The following is a 14046-nucleotide window of genomic DNA, read 5'->3' as shown; positions in this document are numbered from 1 at the left end:
GATATTTGATGTGTGTGGTTGGAAATAAATTTAATTGAATTGGTAGAAGCCCAATCCAATTAAATTTTAGAGGGGGAGGTGAGCATTTGCTTACTACACCCCATTGCCACATCATATAGTCACACTTTGTGCATGTCCTTCATGCTTTTCATGCCTCATGACACCTAAGCACACTTAGTGGAGAATTTTGGAATTGATCTTGGATTAGTGGGCTGAACCATAACTAAAATTCACTAATCATAATTAGTGAAATTTTGGCTCCAAAGTTTGGCTCCACAAATTCAATTTCAAATTCAAGTGAAATTTGAATTTCCCTCCAATTTTGTGTGACACTTAGGCTATAAATAGAGGTCATGTGTGTGCATTTTTTTCAACTTTGATCATTTGAATATTAAACTTCAGATTTCAAAGTTCATTTAGAGCATAAAATTTCGTGCTCTTCTCTCCCTCTCCCCTCATTCATCTCCTTCTTCCTCCAAGCTCTTATCCATGGCCTCCTATGGTGGTGAGCTTCTTCTAGACTCATCTTCTCCTTGAAGTGGCATCTCCTCTCTCTCTTCCTTTCTCCATTCCGCTGCCATTCATCTTCCAAGAAGCAAAGGAATCCATTGATGAAGAAGATCCGAGGCCTACAAGCTCCAATGGAGCTTGCATCACTAGCAAGTGATTCTTTGTAAGGTCTGATAACATCTGCTCATATTTAAGCTTGAAAATTCGGGAGATTATTTCTGGCCTATCTATTGTTGTCAAATTCAAAGGTGTCAGCAACCTATGAATTTCAGGCCAATTTGGATTGCAGGTAAAAGTAATAAAAAGATTTAGGAAGCCTATGTGACTGCATATAGCTATGCCATCAAAATAAAGTTGATCCATGTAACGTGGGTTGCTAACAAAGGTTGAAGGCAAGATGATCCTCTTGCCTTGGCCTAAAACTTCTGTATTTCCAGCATCCGATGACTGTTGCAAACTACAAAACTTGTCAACTCTGAGTTTCTTTTGGTTGTTTCTAACATAGGAAAGTCTTTCGGATTCAATCATTGTGTATCCTTCAACAACAAATTGTTGGAATAGTTTTCTAGAATGCAGCAGAGTTTGACCTTCATTGGGTCTGCATTGCAGTCTATAAGCAAACCACTCTCTCATTGTAAGACGATTCCTTTTTCTTTTTTTCCCATTTAATGTATCACGATGTAGAATGTCAGTCATATATCCATCTTCTCCATAAGGAAACAATAGAGGATATTGTAGAGCTAGATAACTACAATGTAATTCATGTATCCTCTGTAATTGACCATTTTGAGTTTCAGCAATAATATCTCTGTTCGAATTTGCATCAATATCACTTACAATAAGTGCAACAACTTTTGGAACACTTGGTACATTATATGTACGACCATCTTTTTCTCAACCAGCAATCAATTTGAGTATGACATTATGCACTTCAGTGCCTGTCAATTTATCCCTTGCCTTCCTGAAACTTTTTGCATGAGCATTGTTTTCATCCAGCATTTTTTTGCAAATTTGAGACAATATGTGCCTCAATTTCATTATAGTGGCCAAAAAACCAAATATTCAAATATATAAAAAATTAAGAGGATGTTAATGTAAAATAAACAATAGACATCAATGTAAATCAGAGATGTTATATTGGCATTGTGTTGTTAACTACCTCATGGTGTTAATTCTATTTTGAACTTCATTTTCTGTTTCATAGATATACAATTGTGCAAATTTAGGTTCTTTTCCAGGCATTGGTAATAGACTTCCAATCCTGTGACACGGTTGACCTTGAATTCTGATTGTAGGAGGACCTCTCGAATGACTAATTGTTTTGTCAAATTTAATACCAGCAGAAGTAAATGCAAACATCATGTTATAAGTTCTTATGTTCTGTTGATAATTTTTTGCATGAGCTGTATTTTGCTCAAATAGAACTTGCTGCAGAGATTTAGGTGGATTCTGTAACAATGGAAGTTCAACCTTGCCATCTCCACAACATAGGCTAAATCGTGGGCTTGAGGTATTTGAACGTTTTAATATGCTTTCATTATACCACATTTTTGCATTACAATGTCTACATTGCATGAGCTGGTCACCAAGATCAAAATATTCTGGAATAATAACATTACATATTAGACCATAACCGTAACCATCGAAAATTTAATTTTTATAGGAATGTCTAAAATACATATCAGAACATGAACTGGTAGCGAACATCAAAATACTTTAAAATACGTTTTATCATGTTATTTTAAAAACAAAAAGAATTCTTTAAGACATTTACCTCTTGTGTCCATTGAAGAATCATGATGCGATGATTCACAGTTTGGATATCCAACTGAAGAAATAGTCTGAGATTCTACGAAAATTGCAGTTAAGTATTATGATTAGAAGTTAAATTAATAAATCAATGAAGGAGATTTGTAATACTACCTTCTGTTGATCCAAAACTCTCATTCTCTGATGAATCACAGATATTAACTTCAAAACAGAAGAAGAATGATAGAAACAACAAATAATGATAATGATTCAAGCGGAATGATGAAATGACATGCATTGCTATAATCTTGCATCAAACCTATGAATTCCTTATCTTTTCACAACAAACTATATATGGATATTGTATCAACATAATTAACTAATATGAGCTTAATATAAAGATATAAAAATGCTATCTTTGATAGCTTACAATGATCTTCCGCATCGTGTGAAGCCCGATTGACAGTTGCATGGACACTATGCGGTGGTGTCTTTGGTTGGTTATAATGATCTTCAGTATGGGATGAAGCTGGATTGACACTTGCATGGACACTATCCTGAACATTAAGATGGACCTTTTGTTATCTAATACGCTTTCTGTTGCTCCTGGCTTTTGCTGAATTAGACTTGCTTATAAATCTATGGTTTTCCATGTTCCTGTTGCCTTTAGTTGATCATATTGTAGTTTATATTTGGACAGTGGAGTATTGTTGGAAGGAACAATTATATTGCAAACTTAAATGCTAAAAGACAGAAACAAACACCGAGGATTGTTAAGCACGTTTTAGTTGAACTTTTCGGTAAAAGGTTATTCAAATGAGCTCTGTCATAATTAACTTAAGCTGCAAATAATGAAATGCAACTAAAAGAGTGTACAAACAAATTTGGAATTTACAGCTAGCAAAATCTGGATACTTTTAATTCAAATAGTAATGACACAAGTACCTATAGAGATGGATTAGTAACATCGATAAGGAACTTTATATCAAGTATGATGTGAGGAACAGAAGTAGCGTTCATTCATTGATAAAACATTTAGCCTTAGCTTCTTTAAAGTCATATCTTGTGTAATTTTTAAAAAGTTAACGAAATTACATGATGAATACATGAGAGCTATTTTTGTTTCTTCCTGTATACATGTGGAACTGCATATCAGATTTTGCTTGATACATATTATAAATTAACGTAAATTAAATTAAACTCAGTCTATTAAGCTTGACACAAGCGTTGACCGATAAGGAATTTGATATCAAGTATGTTGTGAGGAACATAAGTAGCATTCATTCATTGATAAAACATTTAGCCTCCCCTTCTTTAAAGTCATATCTTGTGTAATTTTATAAAAGTGAACGAAATTACATGATGAATACATGAAAGCTATTTTTGTTTCTTCCTGTATACATGCAGAATTGGATACTAGATTTTGCTTGATACATATTATAAATGAACTTAAATTAAATTAAGCTCAGGCTATTAAGCTTGACACAGGCGTTGACCAATTTTGTTAATCAAGACATTTACTCAATTATAAACAACAAATCACCCACGAATGCTTCAGTTACCATGGAATAAATAATGTTTTTTAATCTGTTATTTAAAAAATAATGAATCATAATCTCGGTTAATAAATTAACACATCTCAACATTGTGCAAAAGATATAAACAACATCTCAGGTTGGAATAACGCATGCTAGTATAAGCGTAATGTTTGGCAGGATCATAAATGAAAATAAAACAAAGAAAAGAGTTCTATTACAATTTCCAAATAAATAGGATGTTAGACTGCAGTAGCCCATGCCATACAGGGTTACACATCAAAATAAAACAAAGATAGTTCAATTACAATTTCCAAAAAACCAGCAAAAAAGGAAACAGTGTTGGCTGTTCCTAACCAACAAAATCTATTCAATCTTCTCATGTTTTGCTAATTTGTTGGACGATAACTGAGCTGGTGAAATCTGGGAGCTTCTTGCTTCATCATCACATTCATTAAATGGTAGTCATTTTGTTGGTGTCAAGGGAAGTCCAATAAGTGGATCATGGTCTGCTGTTATAGAAATGGATTGCTGGATAGAACAAACAATAACAATAAGTTGATGCAAAAGCTGAACTTCATGCAAATGTCAGTCGGAATTCTTGATCCCATTCGATCATCTTTATGCATGTGGATTAGAATCTTGTTCCAAATATCTCTATGCAAATACTATATTGGAAAGAGACGCCAAAACTTAAAACTTACAGATTCATCGTGGACAGGATCATTGGAATCAAACGATGTTGTAGCTTTAATCTTTGAACATGTCTGCATAAGATGTTGATTAATATCGGTAGAATCGATGAAAAATAAATTAGCATATAAATAAGATATACATATAACAATAATGAAGAAAAACAACTCCATAAAATAGGACCTCAGCATTAGGCAACATGTCCAGAACATCATTAATTAAAGTTAAGTCAGTTGAGCATTTCAAAACAGCAGAATTTTTATACTGCGGCTAGATTTTGACTTTGAAGGCGAGCAAATGACCCAATAGTTTATCAAGTGCTTTTGGGGAGGCATTTACATCCAGATCACCATCCTTGAACAGGAAAAAACAAAAATAAAATTAAAGATAATCCCAAGATTAAAATTTTTATTTTGAAATTATAGACACCTACTTCTATTTTGAGGGTATTGACTTCATTAGCTGACTGCCCAATCAATTCAGTGCATTCACGATCCCACAGGAGAAATTTTGTGCTTTCATTTTTATAATTGACCATCACTTCAACTCTATATCTGGAAACATATATAATAGTGTTAAATGCTAAAAAGAAATTCAAACATAAATATAGTGGCATAGAAATTTAAAAAGCAAAACAAAGACCTAAGCACAGCTCGATCATTATGTTTGCCACATGGGCACACAAATGGTTATGTATAGACATCTGTTTTATTATGGCACTGAATGCAAGCTGCATAACACCATGAACGATTGTCCATAACAATCCTCGTGATTGTACCAACAGTAACATAAACAAACTCCTGCAGGAAATATGATAGCCATAAAATTCAGCAGGAGGCAGCCAAAGAAGCGATAAATAGGTAAACATATATAAGACAATTACTTCACAAAGGTTGTTTATCTCAGAAATGGTCTTTGCCTTTGACTTGGAAATGAATGTCTCCCTTGATGATAACTGAGCAGAACCTTAAGGCTGTGAACTCCACTAGGAACGACATGTCAAAACTGAGCGGATCTCAATGCCCAATTCTGAAAGCCTATACATACTAAATCAATAACAGACCGAAGGAAAAAAAACAAACATATATTAATAACAACATGAGGCAAATACTTCTGATTGAATTCTTCAATTGGTGCCACTAGCTCATTAATAGTCAATTTAGAAGCCTTCAAAGAATTGCTAACTGAGCATGGATAGGATCCTGCACCACTCAGAAATAAAAGCATAAGTTGGATCCAATGAAGATGAAAAACAACAAACTATATATCATAGTATACCCTGACCCTCTTTAATTCTGGCATTCGTCAACAACACAATAATAGGCCCTTCACTCTCATGGTGATTCAAATATTCCAGAAATTGGACACAATAATCGTCCCATAGAGTGCAAGACAACAATTGGTTACTGAAAAAAAAAAACAAACCATTATACAAACAATCAATTAACAACATACAACCATACAATCATACAACCATGAGTAACTCATAGAACATATCAGATGATTACCTCAAATTCATAAGCTTAAAAACAACTCTCTTACTTCTGGGTGAAATATGACGAAAGACAACCTCGTCAACCACACCAATGATGTCTAAAAAATTAAGTAAAAATCAGCAACGGAAAACAAAACCCACAAACACTGGTGATGAAATTAGAAATGTAAATCTAGCTGCGCTTACCTACTAATAGGTCAGACTGTAATATTGGCCAGCAATGACATCCGAAAAATCTACAAATCCATACTTTTTAAAAGGAAGGCCATCCAATTCACACTGTCTGACAACCGTAACTCCAATAAATGTCAATTTATATGGATGATCACAAACTCTGTACTGTCCATCATTCTTGCTGACTCTAAAATTGTGCATCACATAAGTACAACCTTCCTTCAAATCCATTTTCCATGCCTTTAACTGGTCTTGCTTACAGACCACATGGATTTGATCACCCTATGAATAATAAAAATATCTAATTAACGGCTACAACAGAGACAATTCATGAACAAAAAACACAAATTAAAAGCATATGTCAAAGTCAACAATGACCATCTCAGCTTGTTCAGACCTGCCCAGCGTCCCAACAAACCAGAGCTCAATTATCCTTATAGCAAGTTTCAGAGTTTCTTTAGATCCATCAATGGTTTTTATCTTGTCAGCAATACGTGCCATCAGTTTGAACAAAAAGTCAGAAACATACATAGAAATTGAAACCACAAAACAATCACATAACATGATAACAACAACAAATAGAATGTTATTTATTGAAAAAAAAACAATGATAAGTTTAACCATAAATATGATAACTAAGATTGAAAGAATAATTGAGTTGACCTGATTCTGTTTTTTTGGACAACCAACAGTGACACCAAAAAGGAACAACAATATATAGTATCTATCAAGCATAAAATATTTTTGTCATGATGAATAACATCAGCGAAAACATGAATTAAAAAAACAGGCAATAGGCAAGCATGCATAAATATGGACCAAAACTTAAGGGCCACAACCAAAAAACATTGCAGGCATGGCTATTCAAGGTGACCTCGATAGGAAAATAGTACTCTCGCAATGATACCTTAGCTATTACCCGGTTTTGTATGTCCTGGCTAAAAACATACAAAAAATAACATCAGACAACAGACCAATTGTAAAAAGGGGTAACAAACAAACATGCATAAACCATGACCATTATAGATTACCTTGGAGATTCGCCTGCAAACACCAAACAACATCACCAAAACAATCTTCAGAAAAAAAGATGAAAATAAAATAGATAGATAAATAGACACATCTCATTGCACTGATCGGGGGCACAAGCGACACCACAGATGAACAAAATAAATAACACCAAACATGCATGGATGAAACAAAAACATGTGTGATCATTAACAAATGTAAAGAGAAAACCAAAACCGAAAAAAGTCAAAGTAAAATGGTCGACAACAGTAAATGTGCATAAAATGAAAGCCAGGGTAACAAACAAAGATGCATAGATATTAGAAAATATTGCAACCATAACCATTATAGGTTACCCCAAACATTAGACTGTGAAACAAGGAACAACATCAGCAAAGGAATCGTGAGAAAAAAACATGAAAAAAGAAACAAACTTAAAAAACCAAATTAATCAGCAAGCGACACCACAGATGACCAAAAAGAAGAAACACCAAACATGCATGTATGAAAACAAAACACATGCGACTGTAAACAAATGTAAAGAAAAAAACAAAACCGCAAGAACTCAAACCAAAATGCACGACAACAAGAAATCTCCACAAAATGGAAACTCTGAGCAGCTGAAAAATTTAAACCTAAGAACCAAGAAAAGTTTAAGCAAGACCAAATGTGCACAAAATGGAAGGCCTGAGAGTAGTTGAAAAATCAAACTTTAAATGATGGAGGTACAAAAACGAAAAAGAAAGAAACCAAACCAAGCAAAGAAAACAGTGAGAGAATGCGCAAAGACAGAGTAAGAACTTTCTTGTCCTTGAATGATCGGGAATGCATGCAAAAGGTGGAGTAGTAGTTGAAGGAATGACCGGAAATACATACAGAGTTGGAGCCAGACTAAAATACCCAAAAAACCAACAAATTGGGATTTTTTTTCCTCGAATGTGTTTTATTTTATAAATGGATGTCTAATAATTTTAGTGTTGAAGGTGAAGTCGTCTTGGTGAAAGTTAGAAATGTTTTTATTTGTATTAATTTAGGTTATTACAATTTAATAAAAAAATACGGGGTATAATAATAATGATAGAGTTTATTCATAATAACAATAATAATAATAATAGTAATAATGAATAATAAAATAAAGTAGAATTTGATGGAGTGGTCACTTCTAATGAATAGGTCCAATGACATCACCTCGAAGGTAGTATTTTTGTCACCAGCAAAAAACCGCATGATGACATTGTCGTCAATGCCGTGAGTTCTTCTAAACTGTTTTAGGCCATTAGAAAAAAAGTATCGGCTGCCATATCTCTGAAGCCTAACAAAATGTGTGGTTCCATTATACTGAAACAAAATATACGTCAGGTGATGTGGCCTCCATTGTCTATGGTAAGACAGTGGAACCTCAATGATGTTCTGCAGGGAAACATGTTAACATTAATTAAAAGAATTTTGTTTCATATGAAATAAGACAACTGGAAAAATGGTTAAATGTTGACCTAGGAAACACAGAATGCGGCCGAAAACCGTATTGTCACTAACCAGTTTGATCGGCCCTATAACACAAAAATTAATTAAATTTGTCACAGAACAAAACAGGGGATAATTTATCAAAAATTGGACAGAAAAAAATAAAGAACAAGTATTAGACATCAGAATGTAGTTTTTATAAGTCAAAATATGAAAGTAAAAGCCAGGTTGTTTGTATTGTGTATATTAGGGCAGACAATATTGAATGGCCTGTGCTACAGAATTTCTATGACTCTGAATTTTTAATGCAGAAAAATGTTTTGTTCTCAAATTAGTATTATAAATTATAAAACTGGGACAGTGATTTATATATGACCTATAACAGACACCAGTCCTTGAATATATGGATCATTCATAAATTATAAAAAACCTAATGTTGTTAGAATAATCAACATGCATGAGCGAGTATTAAAAATTAGGATCAACGAAAAGAGATAGGAAGAAAAATTTATCTTTTTCTGGTGTAGCAGTCAAAATAGTAATTAAATTTGGGAGTCAAAATTGATAGTGTTAATCAACGAAAATATATGTATGCATGTACTCAATATGTCATCTATAACAGATAATAGCCTTTTAATCCATGTGTAGAATAGCAGAGGACAAAAAAAACTTTGCTTGTAGCCGACGATGAATGTGAAGTCATGCTTGTCTGGGTTGAGTTGAAATGTCAGTCAGAACAGGGGTTAGTGCTATAACTTGTTTAAAATATTAACCTACTTGATTAAAGTTCTTCTGGATGGCAAATATAAGTGAGTAAAAATGATTGGGCGTGGATGTGTGGAAGCGGAATGGTTTTTGGAGAAGAAGTGTGGGAGTCACAGACTAATTGCCGAGAAGATGTAACTGACGGAATGGTTTTGTGGGAATTTTGTAGCATTATTGATGGTTGGCTTCGAGGATTGCATGTGAAGAGTCATATATTATAATTATAATTATAAATATATGAGATGATTTTTTTTGTAAATTTAATGTGTATGAAAATATATAAAAGAAATGACTATTATTGAATAATAGTTTGTTTTGGTTGATAGATCAAGTAATAACTATTTTTTTGTCTTGGTTTTTTTTCAAAATCAGGAAAATTAGTCATTTTAAAAAGTTTTTTTCCTTAGACATATAGTTCTAATTGGAATGAGTTTATAGGTTTTAAATTAATTTAACTTATTAAATATATCATCAATTAACTTAGATATAAATGTATGAAAAGAAAAAAGGTAAAAAATTGTTGTTCCAAATTTCGATTGAGACAATTAGAATCATAGAAAAACAATTAATATAATATAATAATTACAATAATAGAGGTATATAGTGTTTTGACAAAATAGATATAAATGTATGGCAAGAAAAAAAAAGGAAAAATTGTTTTTCCAAATTTCGATCAAGACAATTAGGAAAATAGAAAAGCGATTAATATGATATAATAATTACAATAATAGAGGTATACATTATTTTGCCAAAACAGCAAAACAAAAGAATAAAAATATCCAAAGTAGTATAGAAAAAAGTTGCCAAAATAGGCATTTTATTAACATTGTAACAATCGAATGTTGTTGTAGACTGCAATATTAATGGGTGGTTGATTTGCTGTCTGAGACCATTTGAAAAAACACAAGTTAGCATTTGAATATGCTGTCTTAGCAAGAGAAGTTATATTTGGTGATGTTGCAAAGAAATAGAGGCTTAAATAACTAAATGGAGAGGACAAAAGATTAGGATTGAGTTAAGTATCTAACAAAGTTGTTAATATAATTGAATCAAATGTGAAAAAACCAGTACAACAAAATGGCTAATGTGTGATGGTAATCAAGCTTAACATGGATGAAACAGAAGAACTTTGATTGTGTCATATGTGGACATAGATCGAACAACTACAGAGGCAAACACATAAATTATATATATGTATCTGGTCTAAGAACACAACATGCTGGGATAGGTTTTATTTTATTGATCAAGTAAATCTGAAAACAGAACATGGATATTACATGGTCTGTAAAACATAAGCACTTGAATAGGCAGCAAATAAATATGAGATGAATGCAACAGGGAATGTCTAAGATGAAACTATGTTGATGTGACCATTAGTTGTTTTATTCTGGAATAGCTTTTATAACTTGTTTCAATTAAATGACAACAGAGGGGAAAAACATGGATAGGCACCAGAATATAGAAAAAATAAGAGAATGTCGAAGGTTCCTAAAATGAAAACATCTACAGGCAGGAAAAGATAGCTAGAAAGAACTTAAATAGAAGGCATTAATAATGTGTATTATTCAAACATCATATATAATTCAGAAAGCTGTGTAAGTACCAACTTCACAGTTATGTTAAGCTGCATCATATTGTACAATGATGAAGAGGATGTAGCACATGATTTTCTTATCAGGGATCAGTTCTATTCCCCTGGTTTGCAATTTTTTTTAGATCTATACTTTTTCCTTTTGCAAAACAGAAATAAAATTTAAGCTAATCTGTAAAATAAAAAAGATTAAACATTTATAATATATCCAATGTTCAAAGTCAAATAAGTAAATAAGAAAGAGACCATGTAGTTGACAAAATGTTCATAAGAGACAAAAAGATAGAAAAATCAAAGTACATAAACTAAATCTAATAGTCCCAATTCTTTCTCCGGCGGATGACAATTTCCCATATTTTGTCAATGCTCCTGTAATAGAAGGAGACTTCATCACCGTGGCAGAAATCATTATCTGCAAGGAATTGATACCATGGTTGTACAACATATTTGCACCTAACTCCACCGTCAACCACCACGACATTCCACTGTAATGGAGGTCCAAATCTTCTAAGAATGGTCATGTGTTGATCGTAGGCACTTACATGTGTCATGGAACAGTTGGGGAGTCTCTGCATGAAAAAAAAACAATATGATATATAAGCATGAATTAATAAGCAACATTAAAGAGGTTTTCATTGTTACCAGTGGTCCTGGTGCACCAAGCATTGATTGTGTGATTTCAAGTGTCCAAATATGTTGTCTTGACATCAGTTGTGGTCTTCCGCAAGTCTGGCATTCCAGTGAGGGAACGAAATAAAGATCAAACATGGATTTTTTGTTGCATGCCAAGAATTTAATGATCACAGATTCAAAAATTGATAAATCTTTTTTGAATTCGTTCAGCCCTTCTGCAAAGTAGATTTTTGCCTGATGCTGCCTTAGCCTGATTTGGTATGTTGTTCCATCATATCTAAAGTTCAAAAACTCAAGGTATTCTGGTGCCCATTGTCGGTGGTAAAAAGAGGGCACTTCTATCATGTCCTGCAAAAAATCATAGCAAGAAAGCAAATATGAAACTACATGAAGAATAAAAACAATTGGTATGTAACATTACCATATCATTGTGGAATACTGCAGTGAACTGTAGGATCAATGGTTTTGTGTGAATTGGATATTAAATCTGCAGTGAGAGGAAATGCAAAAATTAAAATCAAGTATGGTACTGAAATAGGAAAATTTAAAATATATGGAGAATGACAACAACATAATAAAATGAATGAATGTATCATCGAATGACTAAAATGAAAAACTTCTAAACTTAACAAATATAAAAGTTGTGCAGCATTCTTACTGTTGTAAATGTGGTTATAATCTTTTGGATCAAACTTTCAGGGTGATACTCTTGCCAAACTTAACAGGTCACATTAAGTCTATTTTGAAATTAAACATTGAGATGAAAACAGGCTACTGACATAAAGTATCTTTCGACTGGAATGTAGATTAACAATCAGAATAGAAAAGCTATAGCCAAGTTTTCGGATTGTTTAGGTTTGTGAGAAAGTAAAAAAAGTAATAATTTGGTGGACTATGTCTAATTTCTAGTTTGGTTACATGTCAGATTCCTCATATGATAAAATAGAATAGGACTATGACTGTTTTCTGGTTTGCTCTAGAATTACAATGTGCAACTATTCTTGAACATAAGATATCAATATAGGTCCAAATTCCGAAGTTTAGCAGCATAATTCGCTATCCAGAAACAATTGAGGTAAAGAATAAGCATAAAAAAAGGATTTGTAACATGATAAGACACTCAAAGTCATGAAGAAACATAGCAAATAACAATCCTACCAGTAAAATATTATATTTAATTGCTATCTATCAGTGGTATATTCCAAATTATAACCAACATATAGTATTATGTTGCAATTTAATATCAATAAATAGAGCAAATAACAAAGGAAATTGGGTATTTGTTGTCTACTGGTAAAAAGTTAACAAAACAATATTTATAACAATTGACAATATTAATGAGTCAAAATATATTTGTGCATGCATTCAAAACATAAAGCAAGGAAGAAGTCTTGGTTTGATAGCTAGAACAGAATAGCAAGAGACAAAGAAAACCTAGGTATGAACTGACAAAAGTGGTGCAGAGGTTTTAAACTGGGATTATAATGTTTAAAGTAATTTGAGAAAGTAAGCAAGTAATTGCTTTTACATTGACCTTGCTTGTAGCTGATGATGAATTAGAATTGGTACTTGTCTTTGTTGAGTCAGTCAATAACTCTGAAGCCATTCTCCGGGCCGTTTCAGTATTTTTTCTTAAAGGAATGAAGACTGAATATCTGCTGAAGAAGTGCTCTGTGGAGAATAAATGTTAAAGTGACACAGTGGTTGGTGAAAATGTGTAAGTCGCAGAATACGAAGGGGTTTGAGAATTCTCTAGCATTGAATGCAGTATGGCAAGATTGGACATCAAGAGTCATCTGAATCATTGTGAATGTATCTGTGGTGGTGTAGACAGCCAAAGTGTTTTTTTTTTTTTTGTTTACTGAATGTTCACAAGCAATATTGATATTTATAAAAATGCAGGGAAACAAATATATGAGCAAAAAAAACAGCACGTATTTAATATGACAGGTGTTAACAAAGTAATTATATATATAATAAATATATAATTTCAGAAGGTAAATTTTTAGGTATGACGCAAAGTTTTTTAACCAAATTAGATGATTTTTAACTATACATATATGCATGTAAATGCGTGACCTGCAATTGATTCTAAGTTTTCTTTTGATTAAACGCAGTAATGGAAATTGGATGTTAGTGTAAAAATGCTTAACTAATGAGCGTTGGTTAAAATTAACAAAGTTCATGAGTTTTTTGGTTCCTTCCGGGTTTGCGTGTATGATTAAGAATTAAAAACATAGATAAAAAAATATGTCAATGCATATGGGCGCGAATCATTTATGTGTAATTATTTGTAGATAGAGACAAGTAAAAGTAAAATAGAATCAATTAATATGGAAAAATATATTTTGCATGGAAAATGTTTCATATAGTTTTTTAGTATGATAACTCCTACACTATGAAGTAGAGTGCATAGTTATCTGTTATCT

At 32.6% G+C, this 14046-nt stretch overlaps 1 protein-coding gene across 1 annotated transcript; it reads right to left on the bottom strand.

The window, feature by feature from the left end:
- Positions 1 to 4757: 4757 nt before the first annotated feature.
- Positions 4758 to 6657, bottom strand: LOC114403572. Its single transcript, XM_028366593.1, has 8 exons — positions 6535 to 6657; positions 6186 to 6438; positions 5996 to 6080; positions 5766 to 5893; positions 5586 to 5689; positions 5208 to 5287; positions 4921 to 5041; positions 4758 to 4841 (listed from the first exon to the last, which is right to left on the bottom strand). Exons 1-8 carry the CDS (start codon positions 6655 to 6657, stop codon positions 4758 to 4760), a joined length of 978 nt encoding a protein of 325 aa, XP_028222394.1.
- Between the last annotated feature and the right edge of the window lie 7389 nt (positions 6658 to 14046).

Source organism: Glycine soja, chromosome 20 (genome assembly GCF_004193775.1).
Source record: "Glycine soja cultivar W05 chromosome 20, ASM419377v2, whole genome shotgun sequence".
Classification (NCBI taxonomy): domain Eukaryota; kingdom Viridiplantae; phylum Streptophyta; class Magnoliopsida; order Fabales; family Fabaceae; genus Glycine; species Glycine soja.
The sequence above is the reverse complement of the archived record's forward strand: the minus strand, read 5'-3'. Positions and strand labels throughout refer to the sequence as shown.